We start from the raw sequence: 25440 nt of genomic DNA on the forward strand, positions 1-25440 counted from the left end.
AGTTGTTTTTGGACGATGTATTTTTGGATGAGATTGTTGACCAGACTAATTTGCATGCTGACCAGTGTTTGAGGGGCAACAGTGCCAGACTTAAACCCCACTCTAAAGCTAGCACGGTGGACTCCCACAAATCTGAATGAGTTGAAGGTCTTGGGTTTATCTTTTTTGATGGGCTTGACAAGGAAGTCATCATTGTCATCATATTGGTCTACTAGTCCCTTGATGGCAACAGCTATATTTCCTGCAACCATGAGTCATGATCGGTTTTTGCTCTTGCTTTGGATACTGCCACAAGATCACCCTGATTTTAACCATCATTTTAAGATTCAACATGTCCTTGATCACTTTGTAGATCGATTTTTAGAGATTAATGTTTCAGGGAAAGAAATAACTATAGATGAGTTTTTGGTCCTTTTCAAGGGCCGTTTGGTTTTTAGGCATTGCATTCCTAGCAAGAGGGAACATTAAGGAAATAGGATGTATAAGCTGTCTTGAGAGTAGTCCTAGATATGTCTATAATTTAAGGGTGTACATTGGTAGGGATTGTTCTACTGACCCAACTGGTTGTCCGTCCACTTTCGGAGTTAGTGAGAAGAAAATTGTGTGGGAACTTGGTAGAGGACTTTTAACTAACGTCACCATTTAAACGTAGATAACTTTTTTTATTGAGTTCAATTTCATTAGATACAAAAGCTTATTTCCGTATACAAAAGTGCCATATCTCTGAAAATAGAAAAATACAAATAAAAAATTCATAGGAACCATCAAGCATACGTGAAGGCAATACAGAAAGACAGAGACAATAATCATTTAAAAAAGAAAAAAATTCCCAAGTCCCAAAGAGCAAACCACCAGTTCCTGTAGGCCATTATTTCAAACCACTGATTCGAAACTAGGTAAGTGGTCTAACGCCGCCTGCCTAACTAGCTCCCACATTTGCCTTAGCTTATGCAAATGAGGATGACAACCATTAATTGCAAGTTACAACCAAGAGAGAAAGTTAAACTCCCTCCACCGAGATAGAGGGTATGGAGGTTCCTTTTGAAGCCACAGACGACCAATCATGGATCATGCAGAGGTCGCAGCGAAGAAGAAAAAAAACACCACCCCCATTGGAACATCTGACGAGGGTCCAAACAAGACATTCTTTTTGTATGGCTTAAGATTGGTCTTACAAAGTTGGCTAATCATTACGAACACCTGATTCTAATACTATAAACTAGAGTGACAGGTAACAAAATTATGCAGTGTCCGCTTCATGTACTTCACACCTGAAACAAACTGATGTTTCCCTCGGCCCCCATTTATACATCCTAAGAAGTGTGTAAATGGATATCATTTAAAAATGTAAAATAATGACCCTTAAATCAGGAGACACTGAGACAACTCTCAGCCAATGTGTTGGTGTATCGTATCTTAGACACAGAAGCATTACATGACAAGCATCCAGACCACTTAGCAGAGTAGCTCAAATCTGTCGCTTAGACCCACCTGATGCCCCAGGATTGAGTAGAATACATGTATGTGGCTACGCTTCCTAATATTGATAAAGTTCTCAGGAAATTAATTGGGGTTAACATTAATGTTCCTGTCTGATAACATCAACACAATTTTTCCCAGTTTTAGATAACAAAAGACCCAGATTTTGGGGAGCTAAAAGCCCCTACTTAAATCTTGAAAAGTTATAAGGGTTTCATTCTTAAAGAGTTGGTCCAAGGACTGAAGTTTAGCTTTACCCCAGCACCTTAGAAAACTAACTTGTAAGGAGGGTGGGAGATTCAGATTTTAACCCAATGATTGAAACAGGATACCTGACAGGTATAACTAATGGCTTGCCAGACCAGATGATATACCAATAGCGTCCTAAACTGTGTTTTTAAATAAGCTGTACCTACAATCCCTTGTGGTGGCTTGACTGTGGTAGAGAAAGTCCGATATCCAGGGAATAATCCTGCAAGATTCCATACACCAAGCCCTACGACTACCACTAGGCGAGACATAAATGGAGACAGGAAGTAGATCCACAAGTATGGTAATGCGAACCCACCCTCACTACGAGGCAGTTAAAAGGTAGGGCTACATTTTTTCCAACTATTTTCTACTTTACTGAAAAAAACATTTATATAAGTATAAAGGAATAGTTCTGCATAGATATAAATACCCAGGCAATATGGTCATTTTGATGATATTGCACCTCCCAATCAGAACCAGACAGAGTCTGTCCCACTTCTTAAATAGAGAGGGATTTCGCATAAAATGCATTGTAATTCAGAGCTATATTATTATCCACATCAAATGATAAGTGAATCCCCAAGTCCTTAGCTGACTTCACAAAGCGAGGATCTACCAATTGAAATTCCATATCGATGATAACCTCTGTTTTGTTAATGTTCAGCCCAAAGGCTATGGTCAAACTTTCAATTGCAGGCAGTGCCTTTGCAGGAGATGATATAAGTATGGAAACTTGATCGGTGTAGGCCAAAACTTTAGCCTCAAACTTCTGTAATCTCAATGGTGGAATAGAAGTAGACGATTTTAATGTAGTGATATAGAGGTCCAGATACAGGGCACATTTAAGTAGAGAGAGAGGACAGACTTGCTCATTTCCCCGACCAATCATAATTCACTCAGAGAGTGTACCCATAAATGAGATCCTAGCTGTCAAGGATGGGTATAAGACCATGATCCTGGAGATGAAGCCAGATCCTAAACCCATTTGTGACAAAACTGCTCACAGGTAATGTCAGCAGACCCTGCTGAAAGCTTTCTCTGTGTCCAACAGGCAGTCACGTTTAGCTCCCTTGCCACGTCTAACGCCGTTAATAACAAGATTGACATGGGCGGTAGTCTCCCGAAAGGGAATAAACTCATGATGCACTGGATCTATCACAGTAGTGATGACAGCGGTGAGACGATTCAAGATGATCCGAGTGTAAATTTTAAAGTCACTGTTTATCAAAGATATTGGGCGATACTAACCACAATGTAAAGGATCTTTATTCTTCTTAATAAAAACAGAGATGCATGCCTCTCCCCAGGAAGGTAGAATTGATGTTAAGAAAGTTGGCGAATTAACCAACTCAGTCAATAAGGGAGCCAAAATATCCTTCAAATGTTTGTAGAATTTGGTTGGAATGGCATCTGGACACACCGCCTAACTGTTAGCCAGTTGCATAACAGCTGTTTCAACCGCGTCCCTGGTAATTGCCCTGTTTAATATAAACCTTTGCTCTCTGTAAGCCGACTCCATAGCAGAATCTGCACATAAGAATGTATGATACCCTGAGTAGCAACAGATTCCTCTCTATATGGGTCTGCATAAAACTCTTGAAAAATTGATAGTAGTGCAGGCCCACCTTGAACTACCTGCCCTTTAGAAGCCCTTATACCATGAATCATGTTACAGTTTTCCTTTTCTTTGAAAAGCCTGAACATGCCCAATCTCTTCACTATTCTCAAAACAAATCAATCATCTCATGCAATATTTGGTGCATGCTCTACCCCAGGTCTGTTTCTTTAACTGCATTCGTAGAAACATAATTTTTTGGCATGCCCTTGAGGAATGCTCTGAAAAATTAGGGCACCATAAATAAAATGAGTGTTCCAACTCAAATTTAATAAGCCGCCCGGCATTCTAGTCTATGCGTGTCCCAACTTACCTTTGCGAATCACAAAGCTTGTACTCTGACAGCAACAAAAGCCTTTAGCGCATCCCAGACCATGGTCAGCCTCGCTGTTCCCTTATTCATCTTAATAAATTCCTTCAGCTCAGCACTAATGTAGTTAACAAGCTGGAGATCCAAAAGTAACTTGCAATCAAAAGTCCATCAACGTAAAGGTGAATGGTTAGTCATATCGCTAGGCTTAATAGGTGAGAGAGGATTATGATCTGATATGATCTGAGGATTTACCCTTAAGTCCAATATAAGCAAAAGGCTATGACTCCCAAAAAACATATCCAGGTGGGACAATGTCGCATGTGGACTAGATTAAAACATAAATCATGGTTCAAGAGCCCGAACCAACTGACAAACATTAACTAGACCATGTGTGCTGCAAACCTGCTTAATCGCTACCAGCGACCTGGTCATCCTCCCATGTATAGCAGATAGGGGGTTCTTTGAGTTTACCCCCGGCTCCATGGCCAAACTGAAGTCTCCACACATGACAAAAGGGTCCGGCCATGTGCGGAGTTCAACCAGTAGAAAATTTAAAAAAGAGTGGTCAACTGTGTTCGGGGCATAGACCACACAGATCAAAAGTGAGATAACTGCGGCATTCTTAATTGGTGCGATTAGCCATCTCCCCGAACTATCAAATTTAACCTAGCCCAAGAGCCACCCTTTCCCTTTTGAAAGGAGTGCAACCCATCTCTTTGAAGCATCAGTCCCTGCGGCTGCCAATAGGTGGTACCCTAAAGCACTGAGCATCGATGGTTTCACTGAAAGATTACTTTCCTGGATAGAGACAATTTGTGGATTAAATGTACTCAGTTCTTCCTGCAAAAATGTAGTCTTTGCTCTAAAGCGCATACTGGTATTATTCCAACTTAAGAGCTGCAACCCCTGGTTGTGACCAAATGTAACATCACCCGATATGTAATGATGTTTCAACTCCACCAACAACCACATATTTTCTCCTCTTTTGTACTGCTTTAACCCACATGCCCATGCCTTGCCCCTTAACAATTGCCCCAGATTCCACTGTGGTTCGTCACACCCATGTCTCCCCACCCCACCCCTCCCTGCCCCAACCCGGAACATCAACGGCAAACCCAACCATCCAACCTCCTGATACCCATACCCAAACCTGTCCTACCCAATCCACTATGGCTTTGTGGTGTCCACAAAGATGGGCCACCCCTACATCCCATCTCCCTAACAGCAAAGTTGGTGACCCACACCCCCAGTGGAAAAAGGATGCGAATGAAGAGTGCCAAAGAAAAAGATTCAAACACTCATAATGATTAGCAACTCAGATTAGTGAAGCTTAGATTAATCCCGAGGCTCACCCTTCTCCCCTGAAAAGTGGCTGCCAATGCTCAAACTAAATGACAGCTGAGCTTTGCTCCTTTGAGTCCCCTGACAGATTCAACAAAGCCAGGGCCTTTTGTGGATCGTGGCAGTACGTTGTTTGACCCTTATATACAATCCTCAATTTAGCCACTTAAAGTAGGATGACCCTGCCTCCAAGTTTAAAAAAAGAACGGATAGTCTCTCGCAGACGTCATCTGTGCTCCGTCTCACAGGCAGCAGTCAGACCTTACAAAAACATCTACCCCACATCCGTGCACTGGATTATTAGGGCAGGCTGACTGAAAAATAAGCTGCCGAAACATAAGATTTCCTATATGGATCAGAATCGCTCTTGGGTGTTTAGCAGCCTGACCTTGCTTAGGTTTGTGAAATGGGAATCTATGTGCCCGCTGCACTTGGCAATCTATGGCCCAATTGCTCAGCTGAAGGAAAGCCTGTTGGAAAAGGTGGACTATATATCTTCTTGGCACGTTGCCCTCATTCCCTTCGGGTAGCCCCCAACACAAGTAGGTTATTGAGTCTCATCAGGTTTTTCATATCCTCCAGTTTCTGAGACATAGACTGTAATTTATTCTCCTGCTTTTGCATTTGTTCCCTCATGCCTGCATAGGTGATGCCAGATTTGCTGATTGAGACACTGAGGGGCTCATTATGAACACAGCGGTTCAGACCGCTATGCCAGTGCCGACGGTAAATACCGCCACCGGCATGGCGGTCTGAACCGTCATATTATGAACACAGGGAGGGCCGCCTGTGGCGGCCCTCCGCCACCGCTGACAGGCAGCCTGACGATGACGGATATCATTATCCGACAGGGCAGCGCTGTAAGCAGCGCTGCACTCCAGATAATGAACCCAGTTTCCTCCAGCCTTTCCCTGGCGGGTTCCCCGGCCAGGAAAAGGCTGGTGGAAGGGGTGCTCTGGGGCCCCCCAGGGGCCCATGCACTTGGCATGGGCAATGCGGGGGCCCCCGTGCAGTGCCCCGTCGTGCAGGTCACTGCCAGATTTACGGGCGATGCTGCACCCGCCGCACTGAGGCATTGACGACGGCTCCATGTGGAGCCGTCGGCAATGTCCCGGCCTGCATTCTGCTGGGCCGGTGGGCAGAAACACTGTTTCCACCCGCTGGCCCAGCAGAATGTTTGTAATTCGGCCGGAGGGGTCTCAAGGGGGCTGACGATCTATGAAAAGACCACCAGCATGAACACAGTGGGGTTTCCCACCGTGTTCATAATGAGCCCCTAAGTCATTGAGACAGCCGTGCAGAATGTCCATGTTCTTAGACATTTTTCTTAAGACAACCTGTGTCTTCATATGTGAGGTGTTCAGGGCTGATAAGTCTTTCTTACACTTAGTGTAGGAAGAGCAAGTCTTATATTGTGGCAAGAGAGGGTATTTCCACACTAGGTGATTGTTTAGTAGGTGTTAACCGACCTGCCTGAATGGGGTCTGGCTACTTAGGAGTTTTCAATTGCATACCCAGCCAGTAAGTGGATGTGTCAGAGTCTCTTGGAGTCTTACTGGTAGGAGTGACACCCTACAGGTTCCATATAAGCTCATCCTCGCCAGCCTCTGCCAGATCATTAGAGGGAGTCCCACTGCTCTCCAGGGTCACACCAGACTCAGACTGATCCTGCAGTGCCCAGCTTAGATGAACCCCCCAAACTTCTGTATGCTTGATTTCCCCTGGCTCTCCCAGCCATCTTTGTCATTAGACCCAAACTCTGCAATGTCCCCCAACTGCCAATCTCTGAGGGATCAGACAAGGAGAAAAAGGCCTTTAGGGCCTCCTGGGCATTGTGAAGCTCACCTATGCTAAAATCCTTCAAGGCTGTGGCCCCTTCGATGTTGAGAGGTTGCTGAAAAGGGGCAGCCTCTAAACCTAACTGGACCAGGACCTGGCCAGTGTTACATGCACTGTCATTGTAATTCCTGCCCCTCTCAATAGTAAAAGAGTCAGCAGGATCAACAATACAGTGAGAGAACGGTAATTTATCAGCAAGTGTAGCACACCAAGAAGTTGTGGAGTCTCCCAGTCTTACACCCTTTAGCCCCGAAAAAATCTGCCATAGTACGCTAAGCAGCATACAAAGAGGAACCCACTGGTGAGGCACATACCTTGAGAGTCTGAGACCTTGGGGGTGTAGAGCATCAGTGTATATGCCCTACATGCTCCTCAGCTGTATCGCCCTGCGAGGCATGTCACCAAGAAGAATCCTGAATCAGCCAGAACTTGGGTATCAATGATAACTGCATGAATTGGCAGTTCCTCACAAGGCAGTTTCAGCTCCTTGGGCTCTTCGGGCTTCTTTTTGGGTGCCTTGATAGCCTCGGGGGGCAGCACCACAGTACCTCCCAGCAGGCACTTCTAAAATAGATGAACCACCTAAGCTGCCCATTCACCTCAGATGTACACGCTGTGGATGCGAACGGAGGACCCCCACACTTGCCGCAGAGTTCCCCCTACTCCTAACTGGTTGTCCACATCACCCGCCTCAAGCACATGGCATCTTCCGCTGCAGGGCCTGGATGACTTCACCTGAGTGCCAGGAGCCCATCCAAGAGGCTGGACCAGGGACCCCAACACCAGAACCAGGTAGGATGAGGTTCACCAAAAAAAAAAAAAAAACTCCACTGTTGGGCTTTCCTGCCGCCAGGCAACCACCCTCGACGGTATGGGGGCAGCATAGTATTGGCTGCTGTTTGTCATGTTAGGAAACGCCAGCAAGACAGGCTACAGAGCAGCACTCAGCATTCGGGTCATGCTGCCAGTAGTATAAACTCTGTCACTGTTACCCAGTAGGGCCTTGTCTCATCTCAATTGCATGAGGAGTGTCAGCAATCACCCCTGCTCTACCCCAGGAGGTGTAGTGCGGAGGTGTAGCAGCGAGTCAGCCTCATGCCGGCATCTTCGTTCCTGGATAGTCTTGCATAGTTCTCTTTTTGAGTAAAGCAATGGCCATACATAGATAACTTCTACATTTGTGAGCAATTGCTTAGGGAATTGTTCAAAGTGGACATTGTTGCTTGTGGCACAATCTGCCCTAACAGTAAAGGTTACCCTAAAGAACTTGTATGTAAAAAGCCTCAGAGGGAACATTGCAATGCTTGCGTAGTGATGAACTTCTAGCTGTGAAATCTGCAGACAGTAGAGATGTAAACATGCTGACAACTAAATCATGAGGATAGTACTTCACCAGTGACTGTTTGGGGTCAGGTTGCTGAAACACGCAAACCTGTGTACATTTTAGACTAAAATAAACACATGGGTGGTGTAGATAGAGTAGTTGGAACCTTACATTACTGTTCTTAAGGCTTACATTTGGTATATGAAGTTGGCTATCCATTTGTTTTATTGGGCAACCTTCAATGCTTTTGTTGTAATCAAGGATTGCTCTCCAGATTCAAAGATGACATTTGTTCTGTTTTAGCCTTGTTGTAGTGCAGCAGGCAAGTGTTCCTAGAGCTGGAGTAGTGGAGGATGTGGCTAGATTGAAAGATCGCTACTTTCCTAATTACATTACTCCCACGCCCCCCAAAAAAAAAAGAAGAAAAAAACCTTTCCCTGTTGGAGATGTCGAGTCTGTGTCCAAAGTGGCATGTGGAAGGACAGTCGTATGTACTGCTGCAAGTGTCTTTCTAATCCTGGGCTAAGTGTGCCACCATGTTTTAAATTGTACAACACACAACAGAATTATTGGGAGCAACTGTGAGCATAAAAGTGAACTGACTGGTCTGTATAATTTTATGTTTTTTGTTCAAATTTCACGGCTGGCATTAGTCTGATGTATTAAGTTGGTGCTCTTGTGTTTGTAGCTATAGTCTTGCATCTACTTACAATTGGTCTGTGTTTTCTTTTTTGCTAAAGAAAATGTGACAGTGGTGTGCGTGGACTGGCACTTGGCTGGTGGTGTTCGTGAACTGGCGCTTGACTGGCAGTGTGCGTGGACTGGAGCTTGGCTGGTGGAGTGCGTGAACTGGCGCTTGGATGGCAGGGTGCATGGACTGGCTCTTGAATGGCAGTGTGCATGGGCCAGTACTTAGCTGGCAGTGTGTGAGTAGTGACTTGCTGCTGATCACTACACACACTGCTAGCCACACGCCAGTCCACACACTCCGTCAGCCACCAGCCTGTGTGATTGCTGTGTCAGTCATGTGGGCATATGAAAGTGATGGGCCCTTGAATGGCGCTGTCTGTGGATGTGAGTGTTGTAATGTACTGGGCCCACGGCTTGCGGTGTGAATGGTCTTGTGTGTGTCATGCATGAAAGGTGTGTGAATAGCCTATAAAGTGGTTGATGCCTTGTCACGGCTTTACAACTCGCGAGCTGTGAGTCACTGGTTCAGTTTTTTTTTAACCTATTATAGTGTATTTTATTTTTGTGAAATCTCTTGTTAATAAAGTTTACATTTTTAACCTTTCACTCACCCGAAAGCCAAATCCAACCAGTATGTGTGTGTACTTGAGGAACATATGATTGTGCAGTAATATTTGCGTTTTCTGTCTTTCTCTGCCAGGGTGTGCATTGTCTGTAGGGAAAATCTACTAACTCTAGGTATTTTTGTAAACTAGACACCCAGGGAAGTACAGAGAGGGTGTCCCTCTTGTGGATCCCAACAAGGTTTCTTACCCACAATGTCCTGCAAACCTCAAAATGAGACATGTTTTCCTTGCATTTCAGTGCCGTATTCTTCCAGAATCAGAAGGGAACCACAAAATTCCTACCACCCAGAGATCCCCCACTTGTCCCAATAAACAAACTGCCTCATTTGTGTGGTTGGGTCTAGTGCCCGCAACAGGAAATGAGCCAGGTAACATGAATGAGATTCCTCGCAAATGGACACTCATTGACCTTTGTTTGATTTCTGTCACAGGGACAAGGCCTAGCCATACAAGTGAGGTGCCATTCTTAACGGGAGACTTAAGGGAATGCCGGATTGAAGTAAGTTTGTGCTCCTCACAGATTCCAGATCTTTTCATCACAGAAATGTGAGGAAAATGTGGTTTTCATCAAAGTATGGGGTTTGCAAGAGATTCTGGGTAAAAACAAATGGTAAGACCCACGCAGGTCAGCCCACTCTGGATACCCTTGTCTAGTGTTCAAAACTGTTCAGGTTGGCTAGGTTTCCCTAGGTGCCAGCTGAGCTAGGGCCCAAAATCTAAAGCTACCCACATCGGAAAAAAAGGGGTCAGTTTTCGGTGGAAAAATGTGCTGCGTCCAAATTATGTTTTGGGCTGTTTCCTGTTGCACGCACAAGGTCTACCCACGCAAGTGAGGTACCATTTTTATCAGGAGGCTTGAGGAGTGCCAGATGGAAGGAAGTTTGTGGCTCCCCACAGATTCCAGAACCTTCTATCACAGAAATGTGAGGAAAATGTGGTTTTTGTCAACGTTTGAGGTTTGCAAGGGATTTGGGGTAAAATAAAGTGGTGAGAACCATGCAAGTCAGCCCACCTCAGATACTGTTAGGTGTCTAGTTTTTAAAAATGTACAGGTTGGTTAGATTTGCCTAGATGCCAGCTGAGCTAGGGTCCAAAATCTAAATCTGTGCACACTGGAAGAAGAGCGCCACTTTTAGGTGGAAAACTGTGATGCGTCCAGGTTCTGTTTTGGGCCGTTTCGTGCCTCGGGCACTAGGTCTCCCACACAAGTGGGGTACCATTTGTATCAGGAAACTTGGGGGGAAAGCCGGTTGGAAGGAAGTTTGTGGCACTCCGCTGATTTCAGTCCCTTCCAACACAGAAATGTGAGGAAAATTAGTTTTTATTGCAAGATTGCAAGTGATTCTGGATAAACAAACATGGTGAGAACCATGCAAGTAGGCCCTCCCTGGATTTAAAAAATACATAGTTTGGCTGAGTTTCCCTAGGAGCAAGCCAAAATCTAGTGCTGCTTGCATTGGAAAAAGATGGCCAGATTTCAAGGAAAAAATGTGTTGTGTCCATGTTGCCTTTTGGACTGTTTCCTGTTGCGGGCACTAGGTCTAAAGACACATATGAGGTTCCATTTATATCAAGTGACTTGGGGGAAAACCCGGTGGAAGGAAGTTTGTGGTTTCCCACAGAGTCCAGAACTTTCCATCACAGAAATATGAGAAAAATATGTTTTTTTCGTCAAAGTTTGAGGTTTGCATGGAATTCGGGGTAAAGGGAAGTAGTTAGAATCGTGCATGTCAGCTCACCCTGGCTATCGCTATGTATCTAGTTTTCAAAAATCTACAGGTTGGCTAGGTTACCCTAGGTGCCAGCTGAGCTAGGGTCCAAAATCGAAACCTATGCACACTGGAAGAAGATGGTCGGTTTTAGGTGGGAAAAATGAGATGCGTCCATGTTGAGTTTCGGAACGTTTTCTGTCGTTGGCATTAGGCCTTCCCACACAAGTGAGGTACAATGTTTATCAGGAGACTTGGGGGAGCATAGAACAGCAGAAGATTTGCTATGACCAATTGGATTTGTGCCTTTCAAATGTAAGCCAGTGTATAAGAAAGATTACATTTTGAAAAATACCCTCCAAATCATACGCTAATACAAGTACCTACAAATTCAGAGATGTAGAAATGACCACTGCTCCTAAACTCTATATCTTGTGCCCCTTTCAGAAATACATAAGTTTCTTTGATACTCATTTTTCACTCTGCCTATATCGGTATAAGAATTGGTTTATACTTGTTACGCAATGAAAAACCATGTACGGCGCTGCATAGTTGTTTGGTCTGGGGACCCTGGGTTCGTGAAGAACCTACAAACCCCATATATCCCCGCAACAAGAAGGGTCTAGCAGACATAATGGTATATTGCTTTTTTTCAGTCAGTCATTGTGACAGAAAGTTACAGATGAAAATGTTGTCACAAATGCACATTTTTTTCTTTTCAATATTTCTTTATTTCCAGTTATTTTCATAGGGAAAACCTTTAAGGGATCTACACATGATTTGCTGAACTCAGAATTTTGTCTACGTTTTAGAAATCTATAGCTTTGCTGGTTCACCCAAGGATTTCACACTGGTTTCCACCACAAACTGGAAGTAGGTTGAGAGCCCAAAAAGAGGGAAAATAGGCTACCTCTTGGAAAACTGCCAAGACTGTGGTACAAAGTTTTTTGTTTTTTTTATTTGGCTCTGCATGTTCCTGAAAAGTGAGAAGATGGTGACTTTGGTACATGAAACCGTTTGCAGATGACATTTTTAGGAGAAAACAAACAGACACTTTTATCAGGAGCACGTATTCCTTTTTTTTTTTTTTATAACTCAAAAGTCTGCTGTATTTTCCCTATTTTCTCGGTCCCTTCCAGGGGAATCCACAAACTCTGGTGTATCATTAGAATCCCCAGCATGTTGGAAAAAACAGGACACAAAATTTGTGTGGATACCTTATCTGGAAAAAAACTTTTTTGAGCCCCAAGTGCGAACTACCCGAAATAATCAAAAAAGGGCTGAGCACTGAGGGAAAAGGCCTAGCAACGATGGGGTTAAAGGAGGTCAATGTATCCACTTCCTTGAAGAAAACCGTCCTAAAAATCGCAGATGAAAAGGATCAATTAAAGCTGTTAATGCTACACCATCTTGTTGCATATCCTCCTTGGTGGAATATTGGTTGCAAAAGGCTTAGTATTCCTTTGGTACGAGAGAATTCTGATGCAAAGTTGGAATACGCTCAAAAGATCTTTTAATCCTCAAGGGATTTGCTGGGGAGCATTTTATTTTTGCCCCTTAATGCCACAGGATACAGAAAAAATAGTTAACAGATGACATCTGATTTTACTTCTTGGACATTCCTAGACTGGGAGGATGGACAAGTTGCATGTTAATCTATTAAAGAATTCACGCTGGATACCCATTATTGCAGGTCAATAACCTTACTTCTGCATTTTGGGATCTTCTACAAATAGGCATGCTCTAAGGTTAGGCATTATAGGAGCATAATCCAGCAATCCTTGGGATTCCCAAAGACACAATTCACCTTTTTGTAAACAAACATCACACAAGACTATTCACCAGGTGATATGTTGTTTAAACTGAGCTTGCACTTTAGCATCTTAACAATAAGCCAAGAGTCTTCTTGTGCACTTCAAGTTTATGTAGTCACAGATAATTAACTTGTAAACAAAATTGTGGGACTGATCAATATGATAATTTAGAAGTACCTTGGGCATGACGAGGACTTCTTCTAAGAAAAAATGCTCAAACCTAGCTGCACATTTCTGATGTTACCCTAGACAGTTTAGAGCCAAACCCAGGAAAGAGGGAAGGTTAGACAAGGGGGGCAGCTCCCACCCACAGGTTAGCACGGAGGATGAAAGTGACACCTTCAGAACCTCTCACCGGAACACTCCTGGTAATGTAATGTGGAAGATTCAGAAGACTGCCCTGCTGTCTGAAGAAGGATGCTTAGACTTGCATGCCTTTAGCTCCCCAGAAGTGACTCCACACCTCAGCTGGCTGACCTGCTGTTTGAGCTAACCAGACACAAAAAGATCCTGCACCCATGGCTAGCATCATAGTGTGCTTTTCCTGAAGAAAAGGTGAAGATAGAGACATTTGGGGCTCCTCATGACCGAAAAGTGAATTCTTCATGCCAAGAAATGACCACCCATGTCGACTGACAAAACGAAGCACCAGTAGGACCTGCTCTTTGTGCCGACAGAGATCACCCACGATGACTGCCAAGGCGAGGCTCCAGTGAGACCTGAACTTCACACTGAAAGAGATAGTCAGCGACGACCACCAACACAATGCTCCAGCGAGAACAGCAGCTCGTCGCATGACTTGAGAAGATAACTATTCAGTGGGACGACCCTGGTCCCTGTACTTGACCTGCTGTCCATCATGGTCGGGCTAAACTTGTAACTTTCCCCCGGCCCAGCGCGACCAGATTACCATGAAGGTAGTTTTGTGCTTTTTGGCACTATTATCACCTAAAACTTTAAAAACCTCAAACCTTTGGTTCGACTGACTGGAATTTGTTGTTTTAGTGTGATTTTTGTTATTCACTTTTGCTCTATGTTTCTGAAATTGTTTGGGTTTTTCCCGTATTGGGTATTCACTTTACTATTTGAGGGCTGCATAAATAGTTTACACATTACCACTACGTTAAGCCTGACTGCTTGTGTGCCAAACTTCTACAGAGTTAAAAACAGGTTTATTCAGTGACTTTTGTTTTTCGCTGTGAAAAGGACTTTGGTTATTATTTAAGTGGGGCTTCCACCCCCCCTCCAATTGTAATCCAATTTCTTACAGCGTTGTTGGTCTATTCCTGCCTTCAGATCTTTTAAGAATTGATTAAGTGTTGAAGTTATTCATGACGAAAATGAAAAGGGCTTTAGCACAGAGCCAAAGTGTAAGCTCCATGAGCATCTCACTGTTAAAACGAAAACATCAATGGTGCTTTTGTTGAAGAAACTTTCTTGGGTGGCAGTTTGCTAGAATCTTCCTCCAAATCTTTCCTTGGGGCTCAGAATACTTCTTTTCATAGTGTGTATTAATCAAAGACCTAAAGAACAAATCACCATTAAAAACATGAGCAGACTAAAACATGTGATAAAATGTTATGGTGGACCTTCCTACAAAGCACAGTAGTGTTGAATCCACATCTAAAACTACTGAAAACCTAATTCTGGAAAATGTACATTTACTGTAAGTCTATGAGAACAACCACAGTGAAAAAATACAAACTGCTAAAACAGAAACCATTCAAAAAGCCACCCTACACAAAATTCTCTCCCTTCTGAACTTTTAATCTATCCAAACTAATTTCTCACATATTGTATGGCTGGGCTAAGTTACTATTTTAATTAATCTGTTAGTGTATTCAGGAGGCAGTTGCTTGATGGTGGGAGTAGGTGCATATCAATGTTTTTGAGGATCCACATTCATGCATGTTGTTAATTTCGCAGACCGTAATTTTAAGTTTAAGGGCCCAATTTGGACTCTGGCAAAAGGGTTGCTCTTTGACAACATGACGGATATCCCATCCACCTTATTGCTAGTGCCGTAGGATAAAATGCACTTGTAACAAGCCGGATGAGATATCTATCTGCAAACTTCTACACCAGTCTCTAAATTTCATACACTACATCAACAACCATACTGCAAGGAAATATTTCCAAAATGTACCATACCACAATCTCACTATTAAAATAATATCAAGACATGACACTCTAGGTCAAGGTAATACAGTTAAAGAAGTTGTTAATTATGTTCATAATATGCATTATTTTGTCACTCTACAATGATAAACAACTGCAGACATTGTGGGTTTTTCAACCCTTGTGAATTGATTTCCAGAGAGTGCATGTAAACTCGAAAAGAACTTGCTAAATGTTTATGCTGTAAACTTTCACTGCATCATAATTCACTTTATCAAACTCACCAATATCCTACATCGATTTTCACATTTTTCTAGAAAATCTGAATCGAGAATCCCTGACAACTCCACCAAAACCAACTGCTCCTGAAAATAAAATTAGGAAAAAACACATTTAAGAAAAGTTAAATCTAGTAGAATAAAAACAAACATGGCATCTTGACTGCAACAAGAACATAAGTAAGGCACATAAAGCATTGATCTTATGGCGATCACAGTGCTGATTTGCAATATGCCCTTTTTTAATATGCATAAGGAGGGACATCCACTCTCTTTAAATGCATACAATAAAACACTAGCCTTCAAAAAGCAACAGGTAACTCTTGCCAACTGCTAAAAGAGAAGTGTATTTTCTCTTTGACACACTTCGCAAATAAATACTTCATTTTTGTTCATCATTTACTTTCCTTATGATCATAGACTTTACTTTAACAAAGTGATTTTTTGTTTATTACTACCATACTGTACTATAAAATGTCACCAATGTTGCCATTAGTAACAAATTATACAGCTCCAGAGTTTCTATAGCTTGAGAGTGCTGCGGAACTGTTCTAAAGGTGCAGTAGCACTAATACAGTATTATTTATAGGACCTAATGCCCAGGGTGCCACAATAGTGAGAAGTACTGGGCTCCAACTGTGACAAATGTAGTACTATACCACCCTTTAGTACTTGACTGTAAATGGAAATGAGGGAGAGGAGTCCAATGCTTCCTCAAGGAGGTGGTGTTGGAACTCAGTACACCACTCTCAAAATGTCTTAATAATGTAATGTTTTTGCAATGAAAAGTACTTTAATATCACAAAAGGAAATAGTACACATAAAAAACAAGGAAACCAGAACTCTCTACTTCCTTCCTAGCCAGATATGCATGTCCATGCCATTATATTTTGTAAGCCTTAAGTGCTAGGTTTTCTTTTAGCAACTAGTCTATGGGAAATGTTTTGCAATGGTGCTCACGAATACTGGGTTTACAGTCCTAAACACAATTGCAGATCCTACAGTAAAAAGTGCAACATGCAAGCTCAGTCAATTGTCAATACATATACGTGCTGAGAAATAGCCTTTACCATGAAGCTGGAACCCCGCATGCCTTTACTATGAATGCTTAACCAAGCATGCAACCCAACCATGCATGCCTTTACAATGAATATGCCTTTACCATGTATGCCATTAGAACGAAATTGCATTGTAAAGGCATGAATGGTAAAGGTATATTCATTTTAAATATTTTACATGTATGTATTACACATATATATAAATATATATGCACCAAAAAGAGTTGACATGAACAAAAGCGCACTCACAAAAGGTCATTATGGAATGTAGCAAAGTCTGCAACTTACAGAGAATTCTTTGGCATTTTCATTATTTCAGGCCTTATGTTCTCAAACATCTCTGGACACGTATTTCTGGGTTCATCCCTTCATCAGCAGAGAACAAACATTTCCTTCCTTTTCCAAAGGCCAACTGCCTGGCTGCTCAGCGGATTTAATTAAACGGAAAGGATTGACAGATTGATAGCTGTTTCTCGATTCATGGCCGTTCTTAGTTGGTGGAGCGATTTCTCTGGTTAATTCCGATAACAAGCATGACTCCTCCATGCTAACTAGTTCCGCGACCCCAGCCAGAGATGCTTGAAAACATAAGTCCTGAAATAATGAAAATGCCAAAGAATTCTCAGTAAGATGCTGACTTTGCTACATCCCACAGTGACCTCTTGTGAGTGTGCTTTCGTTCTGTACAACTCTTTTGGGTACATATAAATATATATAACTATATATATATATATATATATATATTCTCACTGAAAAAAACAAAGGTTGCAGGGATGGTATAGTTAAGTTGACATTTTACCCACACAAAACCACAGAAATTCAGCAGTTGTTTATGGCTATATTTAGTTATACTTATGTTATGAATCTATGACTCGTTGCCTAAAGTTACTTTGCGGCATGAGTTATAGTTTCTTCAGATAAGTATAACTGCTGAATTTCTGTGGTTTTGTATGGGTAAAACGTCAACCTAACTATAACACCCCTGTAACCATTGTTTTTTTCTGTGAATTTCATGGTTTTTGGAACACACATGTTAATATTTCTGTCAGGTTGCGGCCACCCAATCAGGGCCTTTCTTTTCCCCTGGATTCAAGGAGGATCCACTGACTAGTTGAGGATCCACAGATCACCAGAAAAAAAATGGCAATTTTTTGCCCATTAGGAGTCACTAAGGGAACCCCCTCATGTTGCCTTTGGGGTCAGGATGCAGGTATATGTTTTTACACAGTTATTTCCCCAACCCCCAGGCAGTGTGAAAAACAAAATGGCGGCGCAACTATCAGGTTGCAGTCAGTCAATCAGGGCCCTGCTTTTACTCCCAATCTGTGGAGGATCTGAGTCCCTGTATATTCAAATTTGGTTTTCATTTATTAACTAGAAAACTACTGAACGGATTTACACCAAATCACAAAAAGGGCACTTTCTGGACCAAGAGCTAGCTTTCTGCCAAATGTGGTGTAAATCCATCCAGTGGTTCGGGCTGTAGTTCTGTTCAGAATCCCTATGGAAATTAACACGGGGAAAACGTGTTTTGGGACTCTACCCTTTTTCTTAGCCATCACTTGACGGATCACCTCAAAAGCAGCTGAAGTGAGCATCAGTTTTTTGGGGAAAACTACGTGAAGATTCAGATATAGGCAAGTCAAAAAATGCTTCTTCAATAGCAACTAGGTCTTAACTATAGCTAAGTGCTGGTGACCACCAGGGAAAGGTAATTTTTAGGGTTTAGGGTGGATGTGGGTTTTTGCATGGTGTTTTTTTAGGGTTTAGTGTGGGTATGGGTTTTTAGGTGGTAAGGGCTTTTTAGGGTTTAGGGTGGGTATAGGTTTTTCAGTGGGAAGGTGTTTTAAGAGTTTAGGGTGGGTAACAGTTTCTGGGTGGTAAGCATTTTTTCAGGGATTAGGGTGGTTATTGGTTTTGAGTGGTAAGTGTTTTTTAGGGTTTAGGGTGGGTGTTGATTTTGAGTGGTAAGTGTTTTTAGGGTTCAGGATAGGCTTGGGTTTTTGGGTGGCAAGTGTTATTTATGGGTTAGGGTGGGTAAGGGTTTTTGGGTGGCAAATGGTTTTTAGGGCTTAGGACGGGTATGGGTTTTTGGGTGGTAAGTGTTTTTTTAGGGCTTAGGATGGTTATGGGTTTTTGGGTGGTAAGTTTTGTTTTTGGGGGGTTTAGGGTGTGTGTGTGTTTCTAGGTGGTAAGGAGTTTGTAGCGTTTACAGTGGGTATGAGTTTTTGGGTGGTAAGCTATTTTTAGGGTTTACGGTTGGTATGTGTTTTTGTGTGGTTAGGGGTTTTAGGGTGGGTATGTATACACACACACACACAAACACACACACATATATATATATATACACACACATATATATATATATATACACACACTATACTAATTTGTGGTAACATTTTTCGTTGTAATTGAATGCGTGGCAGTGTTGTGGTTGTTCTAATGACCGCAGGGTAACTGATTGCGTGGTAATGCTCAGCGCCCAACTAGAAGAGCAATGGTGAGAAACCAAAGAAAGCAAAGTAAATTGAACACCATCCTGTGCCTTGACCAGGGATGGTTCACAAGAGTACTCGATGATGAGGGACCAAAGTTGCTTCCATTGCCCAACCACAGGAGTCGCTTCTCCTTTGCAGAATTTAAGAGCACAGTATCTCTGGCTATAGATGGATTTCTCCCATACACCTAGGAACACAGTCTTTGGCTGCACAGGAACACTTACAGGCCAGGGTTTCAAATGCTTCCATCAATGCAGCTGCTCAATGGATTGAGATGCAGCCTGCAGTTAATGGTTCAGTGATGCCTTACCTAGCTACCACTCCGTGCCACGAGTTGGCACAGAGGGAGCCCTTGACATCCCTTGAAGACAACTTTGGCCAGATATAGGTTTTCCTGGGGCACTGGACACGTCAGGGACAAAGGCGTGCTCACCAAACAAAACACAGTTCCTGTTCATTTTACTAAACAAAGATTGCAGACACCCACGACATATTGTTTGTGGTCCAGGACAACAAGGTTTCATGTTTATTTTGTCCTTGGGAAAGGTATGCCCAACCCGCTGCAGCACAAACCCTTTGGCTGCCAGTTTACAGGGAAGGGAATTGTCTGCAGTTGAGGTAATGTATGTGTCCTTTTGTTAATGATGTTCAAAACTGCATTTGTGGCTCATTAATGCAAAGCCTTTATTATTTGGGTGAGCGCTCTAAGTAAACGTTGAAAGGTCACACTCCACTACGGACAGTGGCTCCAGTAAAAAAATAGTGGACACACGTTTGAAAAGTGCAACAACAGGCTACGTATAATGCTCCCAGAATGTGCCCTTATTAGATGCAAACATTTGTGGAAGCTTCTAAGCAAGAATGGTGATTCTTTGCTTTCAAACTAAAGTGTTCAGAAAAAAATGCAAGTTGGAAAAAAACATTGTGTTTAATTCCCGTGAAAGTTTAGGTACTGTTTCTTTGAAGCATCATTTAGTAAACTATGTTGATGCATGCCAGTATTTTCAAAAAATATTCATGATGGAAAATCCATGTAACTATTTTCAACAACATTATGGGAAACATGAAAATAAACAAGCCCTAGCAAAGCCAGCCGATCCGGCATTGGTTGTCAGTCTTTTGGTTTTCTCAATGAATGTCTTGTTTTGACATGGCTTTTGTAACACTTTATTATTGTGCGAGCTGCCAGGCCCTCACCATTGTAACAAACATTGGCAAAAAGCACAAAAAAAAAGAGTTTGGTCTCAAAAAGCACGCACTGCCACAGCAGTTCCAGGCATTGAACAAAACTACTTTGTGTGCCAATATGCTCCTTGTGGAAGAGCAGAATGCTATCACTCACAGTAAAGCCAGCTGATAGACAGACAGAGAGAGAAACAGAATGTTAATAAAAACAAAAGGTCTTTGTTAATGCCAGACCTATTTAGGGGCCCAATTCTTAAAGAAAGTCACAAAAGTGCACTCATGGTGTATGTCTTTGAAGTAGTGGCTTTCATGAATTCACAAGAATTTCCAGAAGTAGACCAGGGAATCGAACTCCTAGAAAATATTTGTGAATTGTATTTTAGCATGAGTAAATATGCATGTGTAGATTTGCTCATGCAAAAATTTATTGAGCGTTTACAAGTTAATTTTCCCTCCAACCACTTTTTTTCCCCCAATACTGGAAAAAATTCTACTTCTGCCCTTGTCAGGAGTAAATTTCCAACTTTTCTCAGTATGGGAAAGGATTAGAGAAGAGCTGGTGAAAATCCTTAAAACATGCAAGTTAGTAGGTTTGCAAAGACTCAAGAGCATTCCAGCCCTGGAAATACTGCTTACTGCTTCCTACAGCCTCAGTATGTAGATATGCGGAAAGGTGGCAAAATAAGGAAATTGCTTTAGTAGGACTTGAAATTATAGTATTCAACCCCTACTATAGTATTAGCCCTGGCATAATCGGAGAAGCTATTATCAGAGCTCGTACATAATGAGATTGCTGCCATAACCTGTCACTGCACTACATGGCACCAAAGGGACAAGTACATTATTTTACAAGACAGGTAGATTTAAGAAGCAACCTGTCCCATGGGCAAGTATATATTTTACTAAATTCCATATGCCTGAGACTAACAATGGTGATTCGTCCTCATGCACAGCATCTGGGTGACTTATTTTACTCAGGCTGCTAAGGTGATGAACTCCTTATCAAGGAAGGCTCTTCACTGCATGGGGCAGCACCAGCAATTCCTTTCACAGCAAACAGGTAATTTCCCCTTTAAATCAGTCCAAAAGCAACACTTCCAAGGAATATTATTCGGTCCAGGCTTGTGCCCAGCTTGGTAAGGTCAGACATCAGCACAGCGCTGCTCCTGGAACTCACATCTCTTAGTTACACTGGTGTGCAGTTCCGTCTTGGACTGAACAAGGATTCTGAACAAAGTACTGGGCAAGCGGCAAGTATTTATTGCCAAAGGTAACAAGCAGGTATTTTGCATAGTCCAAATTTTTAAGCAGCTCTTCCAATTAAACCTTCATGGACACTGCATAATCAGCTCACACCAGCGCCGTGGACAGCGGGAGCCCTTCCTATGCTGTTTCCAACATTATACAGATGTTTAATGGGTCACACAGCAGGGCAAACAGTTTGACAATGTAGATCAGAATGGAAGTGGGGACAGGACTGGGAGTGACGAGTCGGACTGGGAGTGACGAGTCTGACACCCTCACCTACAAAAGACTGTAAGGCAAGTCAATGGTGCAGACTCCCAAGGCACCGGAGACACATGCTGCCTTGCAGAAAGCCAACTACCATTTAGGGTTGCGGTGCATACACACAGGGACCCGAAATGGGTCCCTCTGTATTCTGACAAACATGCACCCATGTTTCACACTGGTCTTACGCCACACAGACAGCATACATAAACCTTTTAATCAATTATACTCAATTAGGTGGAAGTGAAATATTCAATTAAGAGAAACTGCAGAAGCTTTTTACAAAGAAGAGTACAGTAGGCATTTACTCTACAACCAGACAAGTAAAAAGGGCTGACTTTCACTATAAATAGCAATGCACCAATATCAGATCTACAAAGCCTGGTTTAGGCAGAGTAGTCACTCCTTTAAATATTGTGCACTTTGAGTGTCCATCTTGACCCTAAAGCACTGCACGCAGAGAGTCCACAATTGCACGCATGAATGTCAGTATCACTAGACGAAAATCGTAGTGATTGTATAAACAGAGGAAATAACATAGGACAGATGAGCAAGCTCTGCAGAGCCATGCAAGGTACTTTCGGTCTCTGTACTTTTTGCCACAGTTTGCAGTCTTTTTTTTCATGTGTCCCTTCACCTCTTTCTATGAATACACTCTTACGGGTTGGTTATAGGTTTCATCCTATTTGTCTAATATGTTTCCTTTTTTTTATCTTACGAACAAGAAAAGACAACACGTCTAGTATCTTACTCAACTTCCAAACATCAAGACTACTCTAAAATATATATATATATATATATATATATATATATATATATATATATATATATATAAATAAAAGAACAAGAAAAGCCACTGCCTAGCATCATTTAGAACTGGTTGTCAAACTTCTGCATAAAACCATCTTGGGGGTCATTACAACCCTGGCGGCCGGCGGTAAGGTGGCGGTAACACCGCCAACAGGCTGGCGGTGTTCCGCCAGCAATTATGACCGTGGCGGAATTGCCACGGCCATACCGCCAGCCCCTCCAATATCCCGCCAGGATTCCGCCTGGCGGTCATAATCCCCAGGGCAGCGGTGCGAGCACCGCTGCCCTGGGGATTATGAGTCCCCGACTGCCAGCCTGTCCGTGGCGGTAAACACCGCCATTGAAAGGCTGGTGGTAAGGGGACTTGGGGTGCCCCTGGGGGCCCCTGCACTTGGCATGGGCAGTGCAGGGGCCCCCAGGCATAGCCCCGTCACGCATTTCACTGCCCAAATTTCAGGCAGTGAAATGTGCGACGGGTGCTACTGCACCCGCTGCACATCAGCATTGCAGCCGGCTCTATTACGAGCCGGCAGCAATGTTGAGGTGACATTTCCGCTGGGCCAGCGGACGGTAACACTGTTACCGTCCGCTGGCCCAGCGGAAATGTCATAATAGGGAGCCAAGAATACCGCCGGCAATGGCGGTATTCTGTCTCCCGCGGCCTCAGCGGTCTTATTGCAAGACCGCCGAGGTCCTAATGACCCCCCTTATGTTTTACAAACTATGATACAAATTATGTTGTTGCTGTTCTGAATGGGACAAAACATTCTGGGTTCTTAAGGAATAAACCTCTGTGTCCCTAAACTTCATTACTGTTACGATGGGGGCTTGTTTTTGCCCCTGCTGGAGGTTTTCTCGCTGAAATCTGAAGCCGTCATTCAATGATGAAATATTTGAACTGTTTCACTGGTCCTATTAATGCTCTGGGGCAATCTTCCAGGAATATCACTGTGCTTGGTTTTTCATCCTCTTCTGACTTACCGGGTACTACTCATTGCTTGCCCTTTAGTGTATTTAACTAGAATTAGCCTAGTTTTATCAATTAAAAACCTAATACTTAATAATGACATTGGTAACTTGGTAGCTTAAAAAGTTTTAGATACTGATATCCAAATTGTTCACTCATACGGCGAGTACTGGCAACGTATGCAACAGTACAGACGTCTTTCAACCAGGCCATGGTAAAGCACACGTCATCCTTCCTCTTGCGACCTCAAATGTTCAGACACTGCCATTATAAACTAGATAAGGCTTACAGGCCAGCTCCAGCTCATATGCTAAATGAAGCCATATATGTTTATTCCCAGCCTTCACATGCCAGATTCAAGCACTATATCTTAGCTGTAGTTTCATATGGCAGGGTACAGCTATTATATGCTAGGTTTAGTCTTACATACACTGTCTCCATAGGACGGAGAAACCTGCCTCCCACTCACTGTAGTTCTTTCCTTAAGAAGATTTCCTCCTGCACTCCACACCAAAAGAACAATAGAGGAAGTAGAGGAACTTGACAATCATGCAATGGTTCCTGTATCTCTTCTACTGGTCAGAGTGGAAATCCCCAATGAGAAAAGGAACTAGCTAACATTCTCAAGACTGCATTCTACTTTTACACACCACATTACTTACCTTACCACAGACCACTCAACAGCTAACATAAGACCACTGAGGGGCCTACAGAGGCACAATGGCAGTAAAGCCCAAGGCATAATTTCTATAGACAGGGAGATGCATAAAGCATACACATCATTATGGAAGGAGAGACAGTAAAACAAACGGAAAGTATTGCACTTAACTTTGGTCCCACGTAGCAGGTTTTTGAGCAAACGAAAGACCTTTTCATTATTTTTTTCTACCTGTGACCTGAGCTGTTCGAACCAGACCTAAAGACTAGTCGGTAGAAAGCACTAGCAGAAAGCGGATATGATGAATAGAGAAAACAAAACCTTTCGTGAAAACCTGCACCTGGTGAATTCTTTGTTTTGTGCACAGGGACACGTGCAATTTCTGAAATACGACAAAAATCATTTTTAATTAGCAAATGATCCGTAATTCACATTCGAAACATTAACACTGGATACACCTCCAGTTAACTTCTTGTGGAACTACATTTGTGGAACTACGTTTAAGGCCAGAAAAAAACGGAAGCCAGCGAGAGACGATTTCCGAAATATTTTGCTGTCCGAGATGTTTTTTTAAGGTTCCTGGTGGACGTGTTTTTCGTTGAACGTGTTCAAAATGACATGCACAATTAATTTAAATCTTCACCCTGTATATTTTAGCCAATTGCTCCTAGACCGTAGGCACACACTACGTAATTGCAGACTATCACCTACACACTATTGACATCCAATGCTTTGCCATTGAGGCCATGTGCACCCGAAAATGTAATACGTTTAAAAAAATTAGGTAGGAATGGAATTGTATCGATTACTCTCCAAAACAGTTAACTGACGTTTTATGAGTATTCGACATCGGGAGTGTCTGCAGTGAATAAGTAGGGCCAGTTTCTTACTCTAGGTTTCTAACTTGATTCAAGTGGCATATGATCTATATTTAAATAAAGACTATTTTTGTGAAACAAAAAGAAAGAAGTATAATTCTTGGTTGCTTACATTTTTCATGTACTCTATTTCTCATGTAAATGTAAGAAATTTCGATTTGCAAACATCAACTGTAAATAATGGTATAATTTGGCCTATTTTTGACTACGCTTTTGGAATCCCTGTGTGTTTTAAAAACTGTGGAATCCCCTGAATATCACTATCTTCACTCAAACTGCTAACATTGTTATTCCCCAAAAGTCTACTGTGCCAACTGTTGTTATATTCCAATTTTTATTGTAGCACCTTTGGTTGTATGAAGTTCTGTTCAAGGAATTTCTAAAACTATTTCGGAAGTGTATGCCTCTGAGGGTCAAGATACTAAGATGCTTATGGATTCAACGTCTACTCAGAGTGCCACTGCTATATAACACCCTTT

General features: G+C 42.5%; 1 protein-coding gene across 1 annotated transcript in view; it reads right to left on the bottom strand.

Annotated features, from left to right (window-relative positions):
• GTF3C6 (general transcription factor IIIC subunit 6) overlaps nucleotides 1-25440 on the bottom strand; it is a 71200-nt gene that overhangs the window by 27915 nt on the left and 17845 nt on the right. The window contains exon 2 of the mRNA XM_069229372.1: nucleotides 15405-15485. Coding sequence (XP_069085473.1) covers nucleotides 15405-15485 — 81 coding nt within the window. The remainder of the gene's footprint in view (nucleotides 1-15404; nucleotides 15486-25440) is intronic.

The sequence above is a fragment of the Pleurodeles waltl genome, chromosome 4_1 (genome assembly GCF_031143425.1).
Source record: "Pleurodeles waltl isolate 20211129_DDA chromosome 4_1, aPleWal1.hap1.20221129, whole genome shotgun sequence".
In the NCBI taxonomy this organism is placed as follows: domain Eukaryota; kingdom Metazoa; phylum Chordata; class Amphibia; order Caudata; family Salamandridae; genus Pleurodeles; species Pleurodeles waltl.